This window comes from Triticum dicoccoides, chromosome 4B (assembly GCF_002162155.2).
Source record: "Triticum dicoccoides isolate Atlit2015 ecotype Zavitan chromosome 4B, WEW_v2.0, whole genome shotgun sequence".
In the NCBI taxonomy this organism is placed as follows: Eukaryota; Viridiplantae; Streptophyta; class Magnoliopsida; order Poales; family Poaceae; genus Triticum; species Triticum dicoccoides.
Genome location: NC_041387.1, coordinates 396,974,534 through 396,992,995, shown reverse-complemented (window position 1 = coordinate 396,992,995; position 18,462 = coordinate 396,974,534). Strand labels below are relative to the sequence as shown.

General features: G+C 44.5%; 2 protein-coding genes across 3 annotated transcripts in view; both read left to right on the top strand.

The window, feature by feature from the left end:
- Positions 1-4,830, top strand: part of LOC119296304 (FIP1[III]-like protein) — a 9,104-nt gene extending 4,274 nt beyond the window's left edge. For both annotated transcript variants that reach the window (XM_037574709.1, XM_037574708.1), the window contains exon 9: positions 3,982-4,830. In XM_037574709.1, coding sequence (XP_037430606.1) covers positions 3,982-4,557 — 576 coding nt within the window. In that variant the 3' untranslated portion in view covers positions 4,558-4,830. The remainder of the gene's footprint in view (positions 1-3,981) is intronic.
- Positions 4,831-5,736: 906 nt separating this feature from the next.
- On the top strand, positions 5,737-10,937 carry LOC119296302 (protein high chlorophyll fluorescent 107-like). Its single transcript, XM_037574707.1, has 8 exons — positions 5,737-6,129; positions 6,317-6,460; positions 7,001-7,306; positions 7,408-7,467; positions 7,861-8,106; positions 8,952-9,062; positions 9,595-9,771; positions 10,203-10,937. The coding sequence occupies exons 1-8, from the start codon at positions 5,782-5,784 to the stop codon at positions 10,647-10,649; spliced, it is 1,839 nt and encodes a 612-aa protein (XP_037430604.1). The 5' UTR covers positions 5,737-5,781; the 3' UTR covers positions 10,650-10,937.
- Positions 10,938-18,462: the final 7,525 nt, after the last annotated feature.

The following is an 18,462-nucleotide window of genomic DNA, read 5'->3' as shown; positions in this document are numbered from 1 at the left end:
ATGAACGGGTTAGTGTTTGTCCATACTAGTCCTATTATCAACATTTTGATTGGTATTTCTGAACTAGGGCTTGTATCAGGATAACTACTCTCTAGAGGATAGCCATGGACACATACTTAACAATATCTGATGCTATTCTCTTGCTGTTTAATAATCTTCTCGCACTTTAATGTACGCTCACAAGGTAGTGTTAGCTTCTTTTCCACTGCTGAGATTATAGCCTGCTCCCTGCTCTGGCATTTGCATACTTATCTCCAATGAGTGATTGTATTAATTTGCACCACTGTCGTACATGGTCAATGAAATGCCAATTTCTCTTCTACTATAGTATCTTCAACATATATGATGCCTGGAATCCTCTGTTTCTAGTCAGTCACAGTACTTGGATTTTACAGTAGCAGGACATGGTATGCACATGGAGATACACAATTTCCTGATGTGCCAACAGAGTGACGGTGAAATACATGGGTTAAAGTTCTGCGCATTCGTACTTTGTAGATTGTGTTCTTGTATTAATACATGCTAGGTTGCTTAGCAAGCAATTTATACAGATATTTTAAATACAACTATAGAGGTCTATGTGCTGTACATTTGTGCTATTTTTGTGTGATAATGTTTGTCTGTGTGTGTGTTCTGTGTTGGCTGGTAGGTTTGTTTTTAAATAACAGTGACCTAGTGTGTGCTGTGAATATGTAACATCATCGTTGCTTGCTGAAGTGTTTGGTGTCCAACGTGTGCTAACGACCTAATGTCAGCATACTAGTGCTTTGGACTTTTTGACTGGCTTGTTCATGTCAAGTATTTGAAATTTGATAGATCCAAGCTCAAGAAGTGACAGTTTTCCTCCCTGTGTACTTATTTTCATCATGAGAATATTACCTGGTTTGGTTTGTATGTCTGGCCATTGATGAACTCAGTAAAATGTACTACAACTAAAATTCCAACTTGACATTTCCAGTTAAATTACAATAACCATTGAACTGATCGCAAATTCATTTCTTCTTAGGGATTGACTATTGTACATTTTTTGTATATTTTTTTCCCATAAAAGATAATCTTAAATCAATTTCCATTTCTGCTCTGAGGCCTGAGGTGAGACATTGTTCGATTCTTACATGACGTCAGACATTTTACTTCGGCTATCCTCTCAGATCTTAATAACTTAAACTGTTAATGTGTTGTCAGTTTTGGTGACATTTGGAGATTATTATGGTTTAGTCTTATTTTTCTCTCTGTTGAGCTCTGACTGCACATTCAATATTCAAGTGGATAGCCTTTTAAACTTGTGCTTTACTTTACTTTCACCTAATCCTTTTACTATGACCTGGCATATCCCTGTTAATTTTTCTGTTGTCGATTTGTTTGACAAATAGTAGCATTTACTATCCGATAGGGGCAGAGACTGTGCCACCGAGTCAGTACAAAGGCACCCACTTGTAACTATCGTGCTCATACAAGTGTCCTCACTAGTATCTTGATTTAATGCCACATGATTTTATCTCCCGAGGGTTTTATATAATGCCTAATTACACTTAAGTATGCCTTTACTTAATATATAAATCTATTGTAACACATTTAGGTCTGAGTTAACACACATTACACATTGCTATAATGCTGATTGGTTTCATTTGCCAAGTATATCAATAACATGAGAATAAATTTAGTTTTTTCTTGCTAGATTCTCAAATTCGGAATTTAACAAGATTCAAATGATTATGCTACATATCATCAATCCATGGCAGGTTCCAGTGCACACTGATTACTGACTGGAAATTCATGTATCATGCTGTGACTATCATGTTTTGATATTTTGATTGAGCAAGATTGTAGTCAAACTACTCGAGTTAGTTATTGGAACACCAATAACTCCAATGAAATCTCTGAAGTATGCGCTGATGTATATGAAAGCTTGGGTTTTAAATTCTAACATGACATGCTGAGAGAAAAGGGGTTTCCTGACAATGTTGTGGTATTGTCGTTCCTTTTGGTCTTCATTTTAAAATAATATAGGTCAAAATTAGATGCTCAATAGGATGGCTATGTTCTTAGAGAATATTCTATGTTTTGCTGCACGTTTAATTTGATAAACCAATTTGAGCTCAGTTCAGGCTCTGTCCCCTCTTCTTTCTTTTTATTTTTTTTATATTCTAGGAATTTTTCTGCTGCCCTTCTCCATATATTTTTAATAGTTCATTGGAATAATCGCCTTTTCTCTTACATAATTTGTTTGTACTAGTTATTTTTGTGAATATTCCCAGTTACTGCTTGTGGTGAGGTGTATATATACCTTCTGGATCCCCCAGTAGAAATGTTGTAGATTAATTAGGTGTAAATGGTGAATACCCACAGTAGCTCGTCCAGTTCAATTGGTTTTCCCCGTCAGGGAAAAAAAAGACACGTGGATGGTTAAGCAATAGGATATTATGTCTTAAGTAATTATCTCTTCATATTTACTTTAGTGATGTAAGACGTCTTATAAAAGTTTACAGAGTATGATTTATCTTATCAATAAAATAGCCAGAACTTTGCTACTTGTAATTTACATTTATGTTCAGGTTCATATTTTCAATCCGTATTATAGATTAAGAACATGTTCATGTCCATAAAAATGATAGTACATGGTTTATATCCGGCTGACTTAACACATGCAGTTACTGGTAGAAAGCATTAATTCTTTCTGTGCCTGTATATTTTGCTTAATATTTATACTTAGAGGAAACACTTAGTTAATATATTTGTTGTTTCTTTTTGTAAAGCAGTGCTGCATCACCAAATATTGATCTCTCAGACACTTAATTTAGCAGCTAATGTCCTACAAGTAATCCTACTGGTTGCTGAAGAATAGGATAGGAATATATTTCTTTTAGGCCATGTTGTAAGTTTACCAAGTTTTATCTGTAACTTCCGTATACTGTATCACGATATTATCTTATCAGATGTTTGATGTGCCCCGGTAGCTACTAGAAAATTGACAATTATTGTTGCTTAGTAAACAGTCCATTTAAACCCTGAAGTTCATTATTCAGTTTGAAATGAACTGCGATGTCTAAAGCCCAGATATTTGTAACCCTGAATTCTAAAGCCCAGAATTTGTAACCCCGAACCTGACAAACCAATCCCTTACTTCCTGTTTGGGTGTTTAGCTGCATTGGAGCCCATTACTGCCCAGTAGACCGGATTTGATCAGCCTTGAATGCCAGTTTTTCTAAAGAAAGTAACAACATTGCCCCAATCTTCCCATACCACCAACACTTTATACTTTTCTCCTTTCCTTCTCATGCCACCAGCCGAAGTGAGGGATGCCAAAAAAGGGGGTGGGGTCAGTGTTCAGAGTCCACCTGCGACGTTGCTCGGGGCAGAGCTCGCGTTAAGTGGCACTCAAGGCCACAATGGCGGTGGTTGCATCATTCTCACATCGAGGTGGCACCACAAGTGCAGAATCGTGCGATTGATCAAGGGAGGGTGATGAGCAAGGAGAGGACATAGTGTATCCACAAGTAAATGTTTAGGACTCACTTTTGGCAAGCATCACCCTTTTCCCTGTGTGCCAAACAAGCTGTCTAAATTGGTTAGGATTGGGAAGTTCAGGGTCCTGAATTTAGGGACTGGAAGTATGAGCACACATCAAACTGGAGGGTTGATGATGGACTTATTTTTTTTCTCTGTATGCCTATTTCTGGTGCTTTGTTAACATGGCCATCATTGTAGAATCTCAACTGTCAATGTTAAATTGCTGATGATTCTTGTGTCCTGGTCCTTTGCTTCCACTACACCTTGTGTATTAGTGACAAGGAGTAACTGTCAAAGCTTTAAGAGCAGTTGTTTACCCAACAATGGAACAGGAATACAATTTCTAGCACTATTTGTGTTTGCCATTTCAGTACAAGTCGATGTGCACCTTTTTACCTTGTTTTTCTTGCATGCGTGCTCTCACCATCTGCGGACTTTTGTTCCTCAATGCTATATTTTCATTTATTGCAGTTTAAGCTCCAAGGCAATGAGATAAGGCGAGTTGAAAGTGACAATGAGGGAGGTCTTCCTGCAGACAAGAATTTGCACAGTTCCAAACACAAGGATGTACATCAGAAAGCACAGAAGATGAAACTGAATAGAAGTTACTATCAGTCAGTCTACCAGGGCTTGGTGAACACAGCGAACCAAAGACGCCAAACTACCAAGGAAGAAGATGAGATCGAGGAAGGAGAATTGATTGAAGAGGACCATCAGGATACTGCTCCAAACAGAAGACCTAACAAACCAAGAAACGCAGCATTGGAATCAGTGATTGAAGCAAGCTCAGGCGGTCAATTAGAGATGATTAATGCAACGTCAAAAGATATTTGCGACAAGGGAGCTACAAGGGAATGTGACGAGAAACACATACTTAAGGTAATGGAAAAAATGCAGAAGAGAAGGGAGAGGTTCAAAGAAGATGTTACTGTTACCCAAAAGGAGCAAGACAATGGCAAGGATGAACTGCTAGCAGTTGCGTGTGGTGCGGATGATGTCAAGAATCAGCGACCTGCAAGGAAACGTCGTTGGGGCGGTAATGGTTAGATGCTGAACTAACCTTGAGTCAGGCATATTTTGTGCCGAAATATCGTCTTATGGTACTTGGGAGGAGCCAAAGTGCCAATGTTTTTGATGAACGAGATGCCGCTGTCATCTAGCGATTCAGGTTGAGACACTGTAGATTGAATATGTTTTGATGCTTGGAATAGGAAACAAAATGTACAAAAGCATTCACACATTGCAGTTGTTATTGACCTACAGTTTCAACATTTTTGTCGGAGCAGTCAGCTAATAAGATCAACGGCATCAGACTGAATATCTGCTCGTCTTTCCTCAGGAGAGGGTTACTTTTTTTTTCCTTTCCTTTTCTTTTTTTTCCGCGTGGGGAATTCTGACACTACCTCTCTTGGGTATATTTGGCCGTGGTCTCTACATATGGACATACTGTCGCTTTGTTGGTTGCGGAGTTGTCGTAGTGTGCTGCCGTATGCCCTGCTTCATGTCTTTGGTTGCCTGCTTCATGTCTTGGTTGTGTTTTTTGCATGCATTCCTTCCTTGGGCTCCTAACTGCAGTGTATTTTTAAAAGCAGAGTATGGTTTTCGCCGCGGTTATGTTGCTTCATGTGCTTATTAAGCTGTACTGGCAGCCTAAGCGAGTGTTATGCTGGTTCATTTTGTGTGGGTTGCTCTGTAACCGGTGCAAATATCACTTGAGTCAAAAATTATCATCCATATTCCTACCTGCAAGTTCTCCTTGTTTTTCAACTCAGGACTGGTGATATAGCTCACAACGTGTCAAAAGTGAGATGTTTTTTTTTTGAACATGTCAAAAGTGAGATGTTGATCATTTCAAAAGACAAAAAAAAGAAAGAAAGAGATGTTGATAGTTTCATACATCCCCGGTCACAATCAGAGGCAGGGCGTAATTTGTTGTTTCTTCTCCTTTGGACGAAAACAGGAGACGGGCGGCCTCGTGTCCAATCGCACGCCGGGGCGAAGCACTCGTCCCGAGAGGTTTTGCCGGTCCGGTGAAACTCAAAAAACACTGACCTTCCCTGCCCGGCGACGTGGCGCGCTCCGAGCCTCTCCAACGGCCTCCCCCATCCCCGCCTCCCGCTTCTGCCCCCGCAGCCCCGCCCACGGCGTCAACAGCACCGCACGCGCGTGGGCAATCCCGTAAACTCCACGCCCCCTCACTCACACAAAGCAGCGCCTCGGCCTCGCCTGCCTCGCTGCTCCGACCAGAGCACCGCGTCGCGCTCCAGCGCCATGGCGATGCGGCTCTTCTCGTCCTCGCCGCCTCCCCCGCCCCTCCCGGGCCCTGCCACCACCAAGGCCTCATCCGCCGCCTCGCTCTTCTCCCTCCGCCTTCGCCGCGGGAGGCCTGTTGCGGCCGCTGCAGCGGCAGGGGGAGGGCCCGAGCGGGACGGGGAGGGCCCCTTCGACAGGAGAATGGAGGAGATCGCGAAGAAGGTCCCGCTCTTCGAGCCGGCCATGGGCGAGCCCGCCGCCACGGCTGACCGCCCGCTGCCCATCAACCTCGAGCTCTGGCTTCACCGCGCCAAGGTGCACACCAGGAAGTACGAGTTCGCCGAGGCCGAGAAGCTCCTCAACAAGGTGCGCACCTACACTACAGAATTCGGCTAAAATTATAGTATGACATCTTCTCACTGAAATACAGCGAGAGATAATAAGAGATAGTGAGGGTACATTGTGCTCTAAAATGCTACTAGTATTGTTTAGAATGATGATCAAGTGTCTAATTGTTTGGTTGCTCTAAGCTGACGACCCCTTTCTCATCCAGTGTATGTTGTATTGGCCTGAAGATGGGCGCCCATACGTCGCGCTTGGGAAGCTATATAGCAAACAGTCGAGGTTTGACAAAGCTAGAGCCGCTTATGAGAGGGGCTGCCAAGCCACACAGGGAGAAAATCCATACATTTGGCAGGTTTGCACGTCATCACCTCACTTTGCTAAACCGACTAGTAGAAAAATTATACCACGTGAGCAATGCAGGGCATGTGGTTCGTCCTCTAGAGGCGTACGTGTCAACATAAATAATGCACATATGGTTATCTTAATATACCAAGTGTAATTTTTTTGTTTGTTAATATGCCATGCGGGGATTTGACTATGTTTAACTATAACTCGTTTGTCTATATGTTATACTCGGTGTTTCTCAAACGAAAACGAATATACTGGGAGTACCTATAAGGGTCAATTTTTTCGACTGTTAAGTATTTAGCTTCCACTTGCACATGTTATTTATGTCGGAACATAATTTCGTGAATTATTCTTATGATCCGCTCGAAAAATGTTGGAAGTCATTCGAGATTTTTGATTGAATCCTGTGTGATGTGCCCCGCTGGAACTATCTTGCACATTGACCTCAATGTGTATGTTTGACACATCTAGAAATTATGTCATCTAGGGAGAAATCCAATAAAACATGCAGAGGTCATTGTTTTCCTTTTGCTTTGAATTACAGTGCTGGGCAGTGCTAGAAAGCAAGGGTGGGAGTATTCGAAGAGCACGAGAGCTATTTGATGCGGCTACTGTGGCTGATGCAAAGCACATCGCAGCTTGGCATGGGTGGGCAATTTTAGAAATCAAGCAAGGAAACATTAAAAAGGCTCGGAACCTACTTGCAAAAGGTCTGAAATATTGTGGAGGAAATGAGTACATTTACCAGACTCTTGCTTTGCTTGAAGCTAGAGCAGAGCGCTTTGAACAAGCACGGACTTTATTCCAGCAAGCTACTCAATGCAATCCAAAAAGTTGTGCAAGTTGGCTAGTAAGTATTTGCTTCATAGTTTTCTGTTTACTGCATAAAAAGAAATTGCAAGCTGTATTTTGTGTTGAATTGTGAACTTATGTATGGCAATTTTCTAGTAGTCTTGGGCTCAGGTAGAAATGCGTGCGGAAAACAATGCCATTGCGAGGAAGCTCTTTGAGGTAATACTTATTTTCCCTCTGTAAGACAATCATACTTCTCATTGATGTTTTTTACTGATTTGGTTCTCATACTTGTAATCTTTTAAGGCTTGTTCATGTGTCTTCAGAGGTTTTTTTGTCTTAAGAGGTAGTGTGAAGTAGAAAGAAATTCCAAGTAGTGATGGAATTATTGTAGATTCACCCTATATTTATCTGGTTTTTGTTGGAAGATCTGATCTACTAGTAACTAGTAACTATATTAGTTTCAGTTATTCCACTACAATACACTGCTAGGGTCATACTATGGTGCTGTTGGTTCACATCTGCACATGATTGTTCCTCGTATTATTTATCACATTCCTTGAAACAAAATCAAGTTTCATGACAGAAAGTAACTTTGGTTTTCCTGTGCAGAAAGCTGTACAGGCTAGTCCCAAGAACAGATTTTCGTGGCATGTCTGGGCACTCTTTGAGGCCAATCAAGGTAACACTGACAAAGCAAGGAAGTTACTTAAGATTGGCCATGCTGTGAACCCTAGGGACCCTGTAATTCTACAGTCACTTGCACTGCTGGAATACAATTGTGCATCTCCAAATGTTGCCCGTGTATTATTTAGAAAGGCATCTCAGATTGATCCAAGGCACCAACCAGTTTGGATAGTAAGAATTTCTGCACTTACCTCTTTTAGTAATCTGATCATTTATTAAGCTCCATGTGGTTTGCTTAACTTCATTTATAGTTGGTCTGTATGCCTTGTTTTAATGTTCCTTTTCCTTTGTCTGGAGATACAATTTTGTCAGTTTCCGACACTACTTTGTTGTAGTGCTCACAGTAGAGCTGCAACTTGCAAGTCCTAGTTATATTATGCAAATATACAGTCGAATCATTTGGGAATAGAAAGGTTCACGGAATATCCAGTGCATCCCTTCAGTTCAAATATGTTTTCCCTTTTGTTAGTACTTCCGTGATGTGCTCCTATCCTTCTTTTACCTTTGGAGTTTAGATTATTTAGCCAGTGTCCTTTAAGATCTTGAGTGGTATATTTTGAGCTTCTGCGGAGTTTACTTTTTGGGTGCAATTAGATATATTTCTTAACTTCCACTATGGAAGATGTTGCATGTTCTCTTCTTTTTTGAGACCAGGCCCCATGATGCTCACACACCTTCACCGGCTTCACTTAACGTGGGCACATGCTATTCTACTAATGCGTAACGCACACCTGCACGCCTAGGGATCGAACCAGTCAACCAGATATATGGTCACAGGAATATCTGTAGGTTTTGCATGTTGTTGGTCACATTGAAGTAAAAAAGATTGGAGATGAACAACTAGAAGGACAGATGTTTCTACCAAAATCAGGAACGAAAATATACAAGAGTACCAGTTTGCATTCAACGTTTAGATATGCCTTGCTATTTCCAGCTAATTGACATGGTGACGTGCTTATGGACTGTTTTCTTTACAGTATTTGGTTATGTTTGAAACTTAGCATTTCATGTTATAGGCTTGGGGTTGGATGGAGTGGAAAGAAGGAAATGAGAGAACTGCAAGGTCACTCTATCAAAGAGCCTTATCAGTTAATTCAACAAATGAATGTGCTGCTCGTTGTCTTCAGGTAAAGAATATCACTTGAACAAAATCTGATACTTTGTGTAAGTGTTTGTTATACCTTTTTGTCTCACACACCGTTGAATATATATAGTTTGGTTTGATGAAATAGTCCAATATGACTGCTTGCTTGTGTGTGAAGTATCTCTTGTATCCATGATCTGAAGGCTCAAACTGCATTCATTCTAGCAATTTGAAGATTAGATCCTAATGTCGGCCATTATTCCATTTACTATCTCATACCATTAAATTATGAGCACTACTTCCACCTCGTCTTCCACCACCTCCGACGACGCCATCCCAGAGAACCTTGGAGACGGACGCAATGCGCGACCAGTTCCTCTTGCGAAGACGAAAGCCTCCTCTTCCCCTCACTCCACCTTTCCTTTCCTTTCTTCTTTTTATTTCGCTTTCCTTTTGCTTTATTTATTTATTTATCTATTGTTATTATTCTCCCCCGCTCTTGTTCCTCAGCTTTTATATCTTCCATTTTCTACTCGTGCTCTGACGTGGATTGCCGGTGGGTAACTACTTTTTAGGCTTGGGGAGTCCTAGAACAGCGTGTGGGTAACTACACAGCTGCCAGAAGATTGTTGAGGTCTTCGCTGAACATCAATTCTCAGAGTGAGGTGACATGGCTGACATGGGCGGCGCTAGAGGAGGAACAGGGGGATCCAGTTCGAGCTGAAGAAATACGGGACCTTTATTTTCAGCAGGTTAGTGCAGGCAAACTATATCTTTTGTGTTCTACTCCCTTCGTTCCTAAATACTCCCTCCGTCCGGAAATACTTGTCATCAAAATGAATAAAAGGGGATGTATCTAGATGTATATTAGTTTTAGATACATCCGTTTTTATCCATTTTGATGACAAGTATTTTCGGACGGAGGGAGTATAAGTCTTTCTAGAGATTCCACCAAGTGACTACATACACAGCAAAATAAGTGAATCTACACTTTAAAATATGTCTACATACATCCGTATGTTGTAGTCCATTTGAAATGTCTAAAAGACTTATATTTAGAAACGGAGGGAGTATGTGTTTGTGCCTACATCTCCATGAACAACATAGTAACATGCTAGCAGCAGTTGTTAGCCTACCGCGGGAGACCCCTGGCAATGCAACTGACCATTCCCCATCCTGACAGCGTATCGAGGTCGTGGATGATGCCTCCTGGGTTATGGGCTTCCTCGACATCATCGATCCTGCTCTAGACAGCGTGAAGAAGCTCCTGAACATGGACCGACCGTCCGGTCAAGTGACGCAGCAAGGCAGTACCACCATGAGCACTTCTGCAGGTGTAGAGCCCTCCGCGAGTACCACAGCTGAAGTTTCAAGTACCTCTGACCTCGACAGCGGCACGGCTGAAGGTTCAAGCATTCCCAACCTCGACAGCATCGTGGACCGCCGTGCTGCATACACTCGGGAGGCAGAGAGTGATTTTGACGTGGATGGCTTCATCAGGAGGAGGCTGGCCCTGGACCCGGCGGAGCTAGACGCTGTGCTAGAGGGCTCTGATCCCAAGGGAGTTATTTCTCAGAGGAGGACGCGGCGGCTGACCAGGAAACCCCTCCCTCTTCTCCCCGTGCCGTAGTTCCTTCTTCCGTTCAGCATTAGCAGCAGTTGTTGCCATGTCCACCGTGCACAGCCATCGAGTGATCACTGACAGGTACCGTGGCCTGAGGGACAGTAGTAAGTAGCACGTGCATTTATGTGTATATCTGTAATAAGAAGAACCCCGATGCTGACATTAGCAGTCACTTGCCCATTGTGTATGTAGTTCTGTCAGAGGCTGCTCGAGAAGCAGTGTAGCTGTGTATAGAAGCCCATCAGTCTGTTGTGTGGTTACATCATTTGTTCTCTGCAAGTAGTCTTAACTCTCCGGATAGATGCCACTCGATGTCTCGGACGAGCGCCAACATTGGCGATCTTCGAGTCCAAGTTTATAAGACTCACGCCTTGGAGCCTAAAAAAAAGGGCCAAGTCAATCCGTAGCGGAGCGTTGAGCTCATCCCATTATGGTTCGGAAGTTGACTTAAGTCGGTTTCGTTTCTACTCCGAAATATATCCGAGAGACTCTTTGTAATTACGTTGCTTGATTAATAAAATGCCGACGTTTTTCTCAAAGAAAAAAGTCGGTTTCGTTTGCGCGTCCGAGTGAAGGACGACCCTGGAGGGTGTTTGGCGGACCGAGTGTTAGAATAAATCTGAGGCATACCGTCAATCATCCGAGGACTAAGCAATCACAGGAGCACGACACCGAGATTTGTTAACGAGGTTCACCGATATGGCTACATCCCCGGGGCTTGACTACGGGCGCTCCTCCCCGTGACACCGTCACAATACCGCACACCGACCACCCGGGCGCCGGCACAAGCCGCCAGCTCCCCCTTGCGCGCCTGTGCTATTATGTTGGCATATGTTACATTGTGTGTCTATCCCCGCTATATATGAGAGGCTAGGATACAAGTGTCCTACTAGGACACGACTCCACATCCTATGTAAACACGATACAACTACAAGTCCAACTGTAACCTACCTCGTACACTATATTCGACACAACTCCAACAAACTTCACCTTGGCGAATATTCTCCACCACCTTGAATTTGTCCATGCGTCAAACTTCCATGTACATTGGACTTGAGTTTATCCCGTGAGTACCGCTGCTACTCCAAAGACTCCATATGACTCCACTTGCAACTTGTAGTCCCTCCTTTTCTTGACCACAGTCAACACTCGAGCAAAATTAAGTTCCACATTACTCTAGTTTGCGCTCCCAACTTCCAGAGTATCAGTCCAACACCATCACACACCGATCACTGACCTGCGTGAAAGTGAACAACTCACATATTGGGTGTCATACATAAGAGTTAGCTGAACTCAACATCACTGCTCCTTTCTTGACCGCCTGTCTGAAACCTGAAAGAATTTCACCATTGCTTGTAGTCACCCCGAGTCAAATTCGCAGTTGTCTCATCACATGTATGACCACCAGAGCCCTGGCCCGTCTCCATGTCCCGTGCTAACTGCACGCCTCGCCGCTATTACCACGTCGAGCCTCCGCTGTCCCGGTCGAGCCTCAAGGGTCGCGAACCCACACCACTCAACCCCCACTGCAGAGTACCACCGATCATCACCGACCGATGACGAGTTTCACGCTTCCATCAGACCACTGGGCTCCAGTCCGAACTGCATGTCACTCGCTTTTTCCCGCTAAATAGGCTTCGACTCTCTGAGCTCTTACGCCGTAGCCCCTCAATCAGCACCAAGTGAAGTCCTCTAGACTCCAACTCCACCTTCAACATGACTCCATGGTAGATGATCAGTCCACCCCCGCGCTTCATCAACTTCAAGCTCCGTATATACATCATCTTGAATCAATCCCGCGCCATAGTCTTGTCGAAGTCACACAAGCCCACGGGCCCGCGCCACGTGTTTCCACGCCCCAGAAGTCGGTCACCATCAGCATCACGCACCTATGTCGTCTTCGCCGATCTCACCATCGTCTTCTGTACCAACCGACTTGCGTCGATCCGTCAGACTATCTAGTCCGACTCAGGCTCCCAGATCATTCCACGAATTTCCCTTCATCACATGATAATTCCATCACAGCTGACATGACGTCCCGCAACGCCTTCAAGCATCCATGTTATGCCAACGAATCTTTCCCTCTTGTTTGCCATAACCCAAGGCTTTCAGTTCCGTCAAACTTTTTCACCTCAAACCTGGTATCCGATACGCCATGATTCTTTGTACAGCTGACCCTTCGAAAAATTATCTGAGCTTTCCACACAATGCCTTACACGAACCGAATCTCTACGTACTAATAGCAAAATCAACCAAAGAATTACTCTTGGCCTTCACGTGGTGTGGCTCCCGTGGCTCAACTCCAATGCTAGCTTTGCTTTGCCATGACCTTCCGCTTTCCGATGGCTGCTTATCCGTGATGAATTTTCTCACGCACAAATCTGATCCGCTGCCTCCAGGGACTCGGTCCCGTTTTTTTAAAAACAAATCATCCACGGTGTTGCCTACTACTAATCCATCAGCTCCCGCGTGCCAGCCAGCTTCACGAGGGCCAGCCTGGGCTGCCGCTGCAGCCGCCTGGCCAGTCCACTAGCGACGCAACACCGCTTGGACCGCCTGTCCGGTGCGTTCCATCAATCATTCGGTCTCGCCAAGACCGAACTAGTTTAGAACACTGCAAGATGCGTGTCCGCTGCCACGGCCGAATCGATCTGCCGCTGCATGCCGAAGGATACTGCTCTGATTGCTAACTTGATCTGACGACCTCTCCCGATCACTTCCGTCCGCTGCTAGCCGACGATGATCATGACATCGAATCTTCCTCCTCTAGACCAGCAACCTCAAACAACCTAGCTCATGATACCACTTGTTAGAATAAATCCAAGGCATACCGTCGATCATCCGAGGACTAAGCAATCACAGGAGCACGACACCGAGATTTGTTAACGAGGTTCACCGATATGGCTACATCCCCGGGGCTTGACTACGGGCGCTCCTCCCCGTGACACCGTCACAATACCGCACACCGGCCACCCGGGCGCCGGCACAAGCCGCCGGCTCCCCCTTGCGCGCCTGTGCTATTATGTTGGCATATATTACATTGTGTGTCTATCCCCGCTATATATGAGAGGCTAGGATACAAGTGTCCTACTAGGACACGACTCCACATCCTATGTAAACACGATACAACTACAAGTCCAACTGTAACCTACCTCGTACACTATATTCGACACAACTCCAACACCGAGGGTGATTCTTAGGAAAGCGATCACCAGTGATCAATCGGATTGATCTGCGGCAAAATTACCGCGATTAGAAAATGCGCGTGCGTGCGGAAGCGGTTGCGGCGCGGATCGTGGGGAAAGTGGAGGCACGACGCCTCGATTTCTGCCCCGGAAATTCGCCACGTGTCGCACTTCCTTTGCGCGGCGGGATTTGAGGGCGCCGTGGGACAGGAGGTCAACGACCACTAATCCCCGGGGCGGATTTATCCACGGTACAAAACACAATAGGGTTGGGGCAGAAAAATTACCAGATCCCCTTTTTCACCCCTTCGTCCACTTTGACGAGCTCGCCACCCGCCCCATCTACCAAGCCCACCACCACGCCTTGCTGGAGCGCACGGAGAGGATGGCGAAGGACGTGACAGCCAAGCTTGAGCGGGCCAAGAGGCATAGAAGGGCTCATCGTCGAGCCCCGCTCCCCCGCCCGACTGTATCCAGGGGGATTGGCTTCTGTCTCAGGTCACCACAGAAGACATTGAAGGGCTCGTCATCGAGGGGTTGGTCCCGGAGTAAGGTTGGAGGCTACCGGAGGCAGACGAGCTGGAGCCCGCGCCACGGCTGGATAAGCGTGTCCTCCTCATGATGCACGTCGAGCGAGGCTTTTCCATGCCACCTCTTCCCTTCCTTCGCAGTTTCTTGAACTTCTTCAGGGTGCAACCGCATCACCTGCCCCGAATGTTGTATTTTATATTTCTGCCTTCGTCTATCTCTGCGGAAACTTCATAGGCTGCCATCCCCATTGGTATGCATTTTGTTTGCAGCACTTGTACGTCCGTCGGTATGCATTTTGTTTCGAACCCCTGTAGTTCAAATCATCCTTTCTAACACCAAAACCTTTTTTCTCACATAGTCTACGTAGAACATGTAGGCTTCTTCCTCAGTTCTGAAAGTCTTCTTCACGATCTCTACATATTCCATAAACACATTCCGGTCTGTATGTACGTCTGTACCACCCATGCCTTTATCACCAATTCTTTTGCCTTGCATGCCTACATCATCCATGTCTGTACCATCCATGTCTATGCCACCCTTGCCTGCATCCTCATTATCATTATCATCCATTCCTTTGCAGTCTATGCCTACATCCTCATTGTCATTATCATCCATGTCTCTGGCTTCCTTCCCTCTATCACCCATGTCCTTGTCATCCTTGCCTTTATCGCTCATGATTTCGCCAGCGTTGCCTTTATCATCCATGTCGTTATGCTGCCAACAAAAACACATAGTGAAGGAAATATGCCCTAGAGGCAATAAAAAAGTTATTATTTTATATTTCCTTATTCATGATAAAGGTTTATTATTCATGCTAGAATTGTATTGATCGAAAATTTAAATACATGTGTGAATACATAAACAAATACCGTGTCCCTAATGAGCCTCTACTAGACTAGCTCGTTGATCAAAGATGGTTAAGGTTTCCTAACCATGGACATGTGTTGTCATTTGATAATGGGATCACATCATTAGGAGAATCATGTGATGGACAAGACCCATTCGTTAGCTTAGCATAATGACCGTTCAATTTTATTGCTATTGCTTTCTTCATGTCAAATACATATTTCTTCGACTATGAGATTATGCAACTCCCAGATACCGGGGGAATGCCTTGTGTGCTATCAAATGTCACAACGTAACTGGGTGATTATAAAGATGCTCTACAGGTATCACCGAAGGTGTTTGTTGAGTTGGCATAGATCAAGATTAGGATTTGCCACTCCGAGTATCGAAGAGGTATCTTTGAGCCCTCTCGGTAATACACATCATAAGCTTGCAAGCAAACGACTAAGGACTTAGTCACAAGATGATGTATTACTGAACGAGTAAAGAGACTTGACGGTAACGAGATTGAACTAGGTATGAGGATACCGACGATCGAATCTCGGGCAAGTAACATATCGATGGACAAAGGGAATTACGTATGTTGTCATAACGGTTCGACCGATAAAGATCTTCGTAGAATATGTAGGAGTCAATATGAGCATCCAGGTTCCGCTATTGGTTATTGACCGGAGAGGTGTCTCGGTCATGTCTACATAGTTCTTGAACCTGTAGGATCCGCACACTTAACGTTTGATGACAATATAATATTATATGAGTTATGTAATTTGGTGATCGAATGTTGTTCGGAGTCCCGGATGAGATCATGGACATGACGAGTAGTCTCGAAATGGTCGAGAGGTAAAGATTGATATATAGGACGATGGTATTCGGACACCAGAAGTGTTTTGGAGGGTACCAGATACATATCGGGTCACCGGAAGGGGTTCCCGGCACCCCTGACAAAAGATATGGGCCTTATGGGCCAAGAGGGGAAACACACCAGCCACAAGGGGATGGTGCACCCCCCATATGGGCTGAACCAGGAGGAGAAGGAAAGATGGGAAGAGAAAGGAAAGGGGGGGGGGGGGATTCGGCCTCCCCCTTCCCTTTCTGCCCCTCCTCTTTCCTTCCCCCTCCGACATATATGGCAGGGGGACGCGCGGCTTGGGAGGAACCCAAGTAAGATTCGGTCCTACTTGGGGCGCCTCCTCGTCTCTCCCCTCCCCCTCCCACGTATATATGTATATGTGAGGGGGGGGGCTAGCACACCCAAGACAATTGCCTAGCCATGTGCGATGCCGCCCTCCACCGTTTACTTCCCCGACCATATTTTCGTAGTGCTTGGGCGAAGCCCTGCGGAGATCACTTCACCATCACCGTCACCACGCCGTGGTGCTGACGGAACTCATCTACTACCTCGACGTCTTGCTGGATCAAGAAGGCGAGGGACGTCACCGAGCTGAACGTGTGCAGAAATCGGAGGTGCCGTACGTTCGGTACTTGATCAGTGGATCGCGAAGAAAGTTCGACTACATCAACCGCGCTATGAAACACTTCCTCTTACGGTCTATGAGGGTACGTAGACACACTCTCCCCCTTGTTGCTATGCATCTCCATGGATAGATCATTGCGTGTGCGTAGATTTTTTTGTTTTTCCATGCAACGATTCCCAACAGTGGTATCAGAGCCAGGTCTATGCGTAGATGATATGCACGAGTAGAACACAAGAGTTGTGGGCGGTGATAGTCGTACTTCTTACCACCAACATCTTATTTTGATTCAACGGTATTGTAGGATGAATCGGCCTGGACCAACCTTACATGTCCACGCACATGAGACCGGTTCCACGGACAGACATGCAACTAGTTTCGCATAAAGGTGGCTGGCGGGTGTCTTTTTCTCCTACTTTAGTTGAATCGAATTTGACTATGGCCGGTCCTCGAAGAAGGTTAAAACAACAAACTTGACGAAACACCATTGTGGTTTTATGCGTAGGTAAGAACGGTTCTTGCTAGAAGCCCGTAGCAGCCACGTAAAACTTGCAACAACAAAGTAGAGGACGTCTAACTTGTTTTTGCAGGGTATGTTGTGATGTGATATGGTCAAGACATGATGTGATAAACGTTATTGTATGAGATGATCATGTTTTCTAAGTTATCGCCAACCGTCAGGAGCCTTATGGTTGTCCCTTTATTGTATAAAATGCAAACGCCATGTATTTGCTTTACTTTATCACTATGCGTTAGCAATAGTTGTAGAAGCAATATTTGGTGAGACGACCATGACGCTACGATGGAGATCAAGGTGTCAGCCGGTGACGATGGATATCATGACGATGCTTTGGAGATGGAGATATGTAACATCCCAAATTTCCAATTTGGAATGTTATACTTAGATCATTCTTGCATATCATACTTTATTGCATTTCGTTTCGTGATCCTCAAAATTCTAAACAACTCAAGGACCCACATAGAGAGTTGGGGATTTCATCGTTTTCGTATTTGAATTTTTTTTCTCGAATATCGAAACAAGGATCATTTTGGTTTTAATTATTTTCCTCTTCAAAATATTTCATATTAAAAATATATGAGAGGGGATAATATGACTTCTCCAAAATAAATGACCACAGAGAGAGTTGGGGATTTCATCGTTTTCGTATTGAATTTTTTTCTCGAATATCGAAACAAGGATCATTTTGGTTTTAATTATTTTTCTCTTCAAAAATATTTCATATTAAAAATATATGAGAGGGGATAATATGACTTCTCCAAAATAAATGAAACATTCGAGGAAAATATATTAAAATCAAATAAATAATTTTATTTGGATTTTATTCCAATTTTATTGAATTAGAAAAATTGCACGTTTTCAAAATTGCATTTTAGGCCAAGAAAATGTTCACCTTGTTCTAAATATTTTATTTAGACGGTGAAAATTTGTTTTGGTATTTTTAGTTTTTTATTTTATTTTCTAGAATTTGTTTTGTTCGGCGAAATCTATTTTTTTTAAAATAAAATCGCGCGCCCGACTGGGCCAACGGCCCAGTCGAGCCGGGCCGTCCCATCACCCCGCACCGTCGCCCGCTCTGACTCGGGACGGAGTCCCGAGCGGCGCCGTCGCTGCCGCCATGGACGTGTCCGTCCCGGACACGCCGCCGCGCCCCCTTCCCCAAGCACCCCGCCCTCTCGGGCCTTTAAATGCCACCGCCGCCGACCCCCCCACCACCACCTCGAGCCGCGCCGCTAGTCGCGCCGCCTGCGCTGCATGCCGCCGCT

What these genes read in the sequence shown, in the direction of transcription:
- LOC119296302 (XM_037574707.1), top strand. Translation starts at nt 5,782, where the DNA reads ATGGCGATGCGGCTCTTCTCGTCCTCGCCGCCTCCCCCGCCCCTCCCG. An exon ending in AAAATCCATACATTTGGCAG is followed by an intron (nt 6,461 to 7,000) that starts GTTTGCACGTCA and finishes TTTGAATTACAG; the next exon opens with TGCTGGGCAGTGCTAGAAAG. An exon ending in TTGCGAGGAAGCTCTTTGAG is followed by an intron (nt 7,468 to 7,860) that starts GTAATACTTATT and finishes TTTCCTGTGCAG; the next exon opens with AAAGCTGTACAGGCTAGTCC.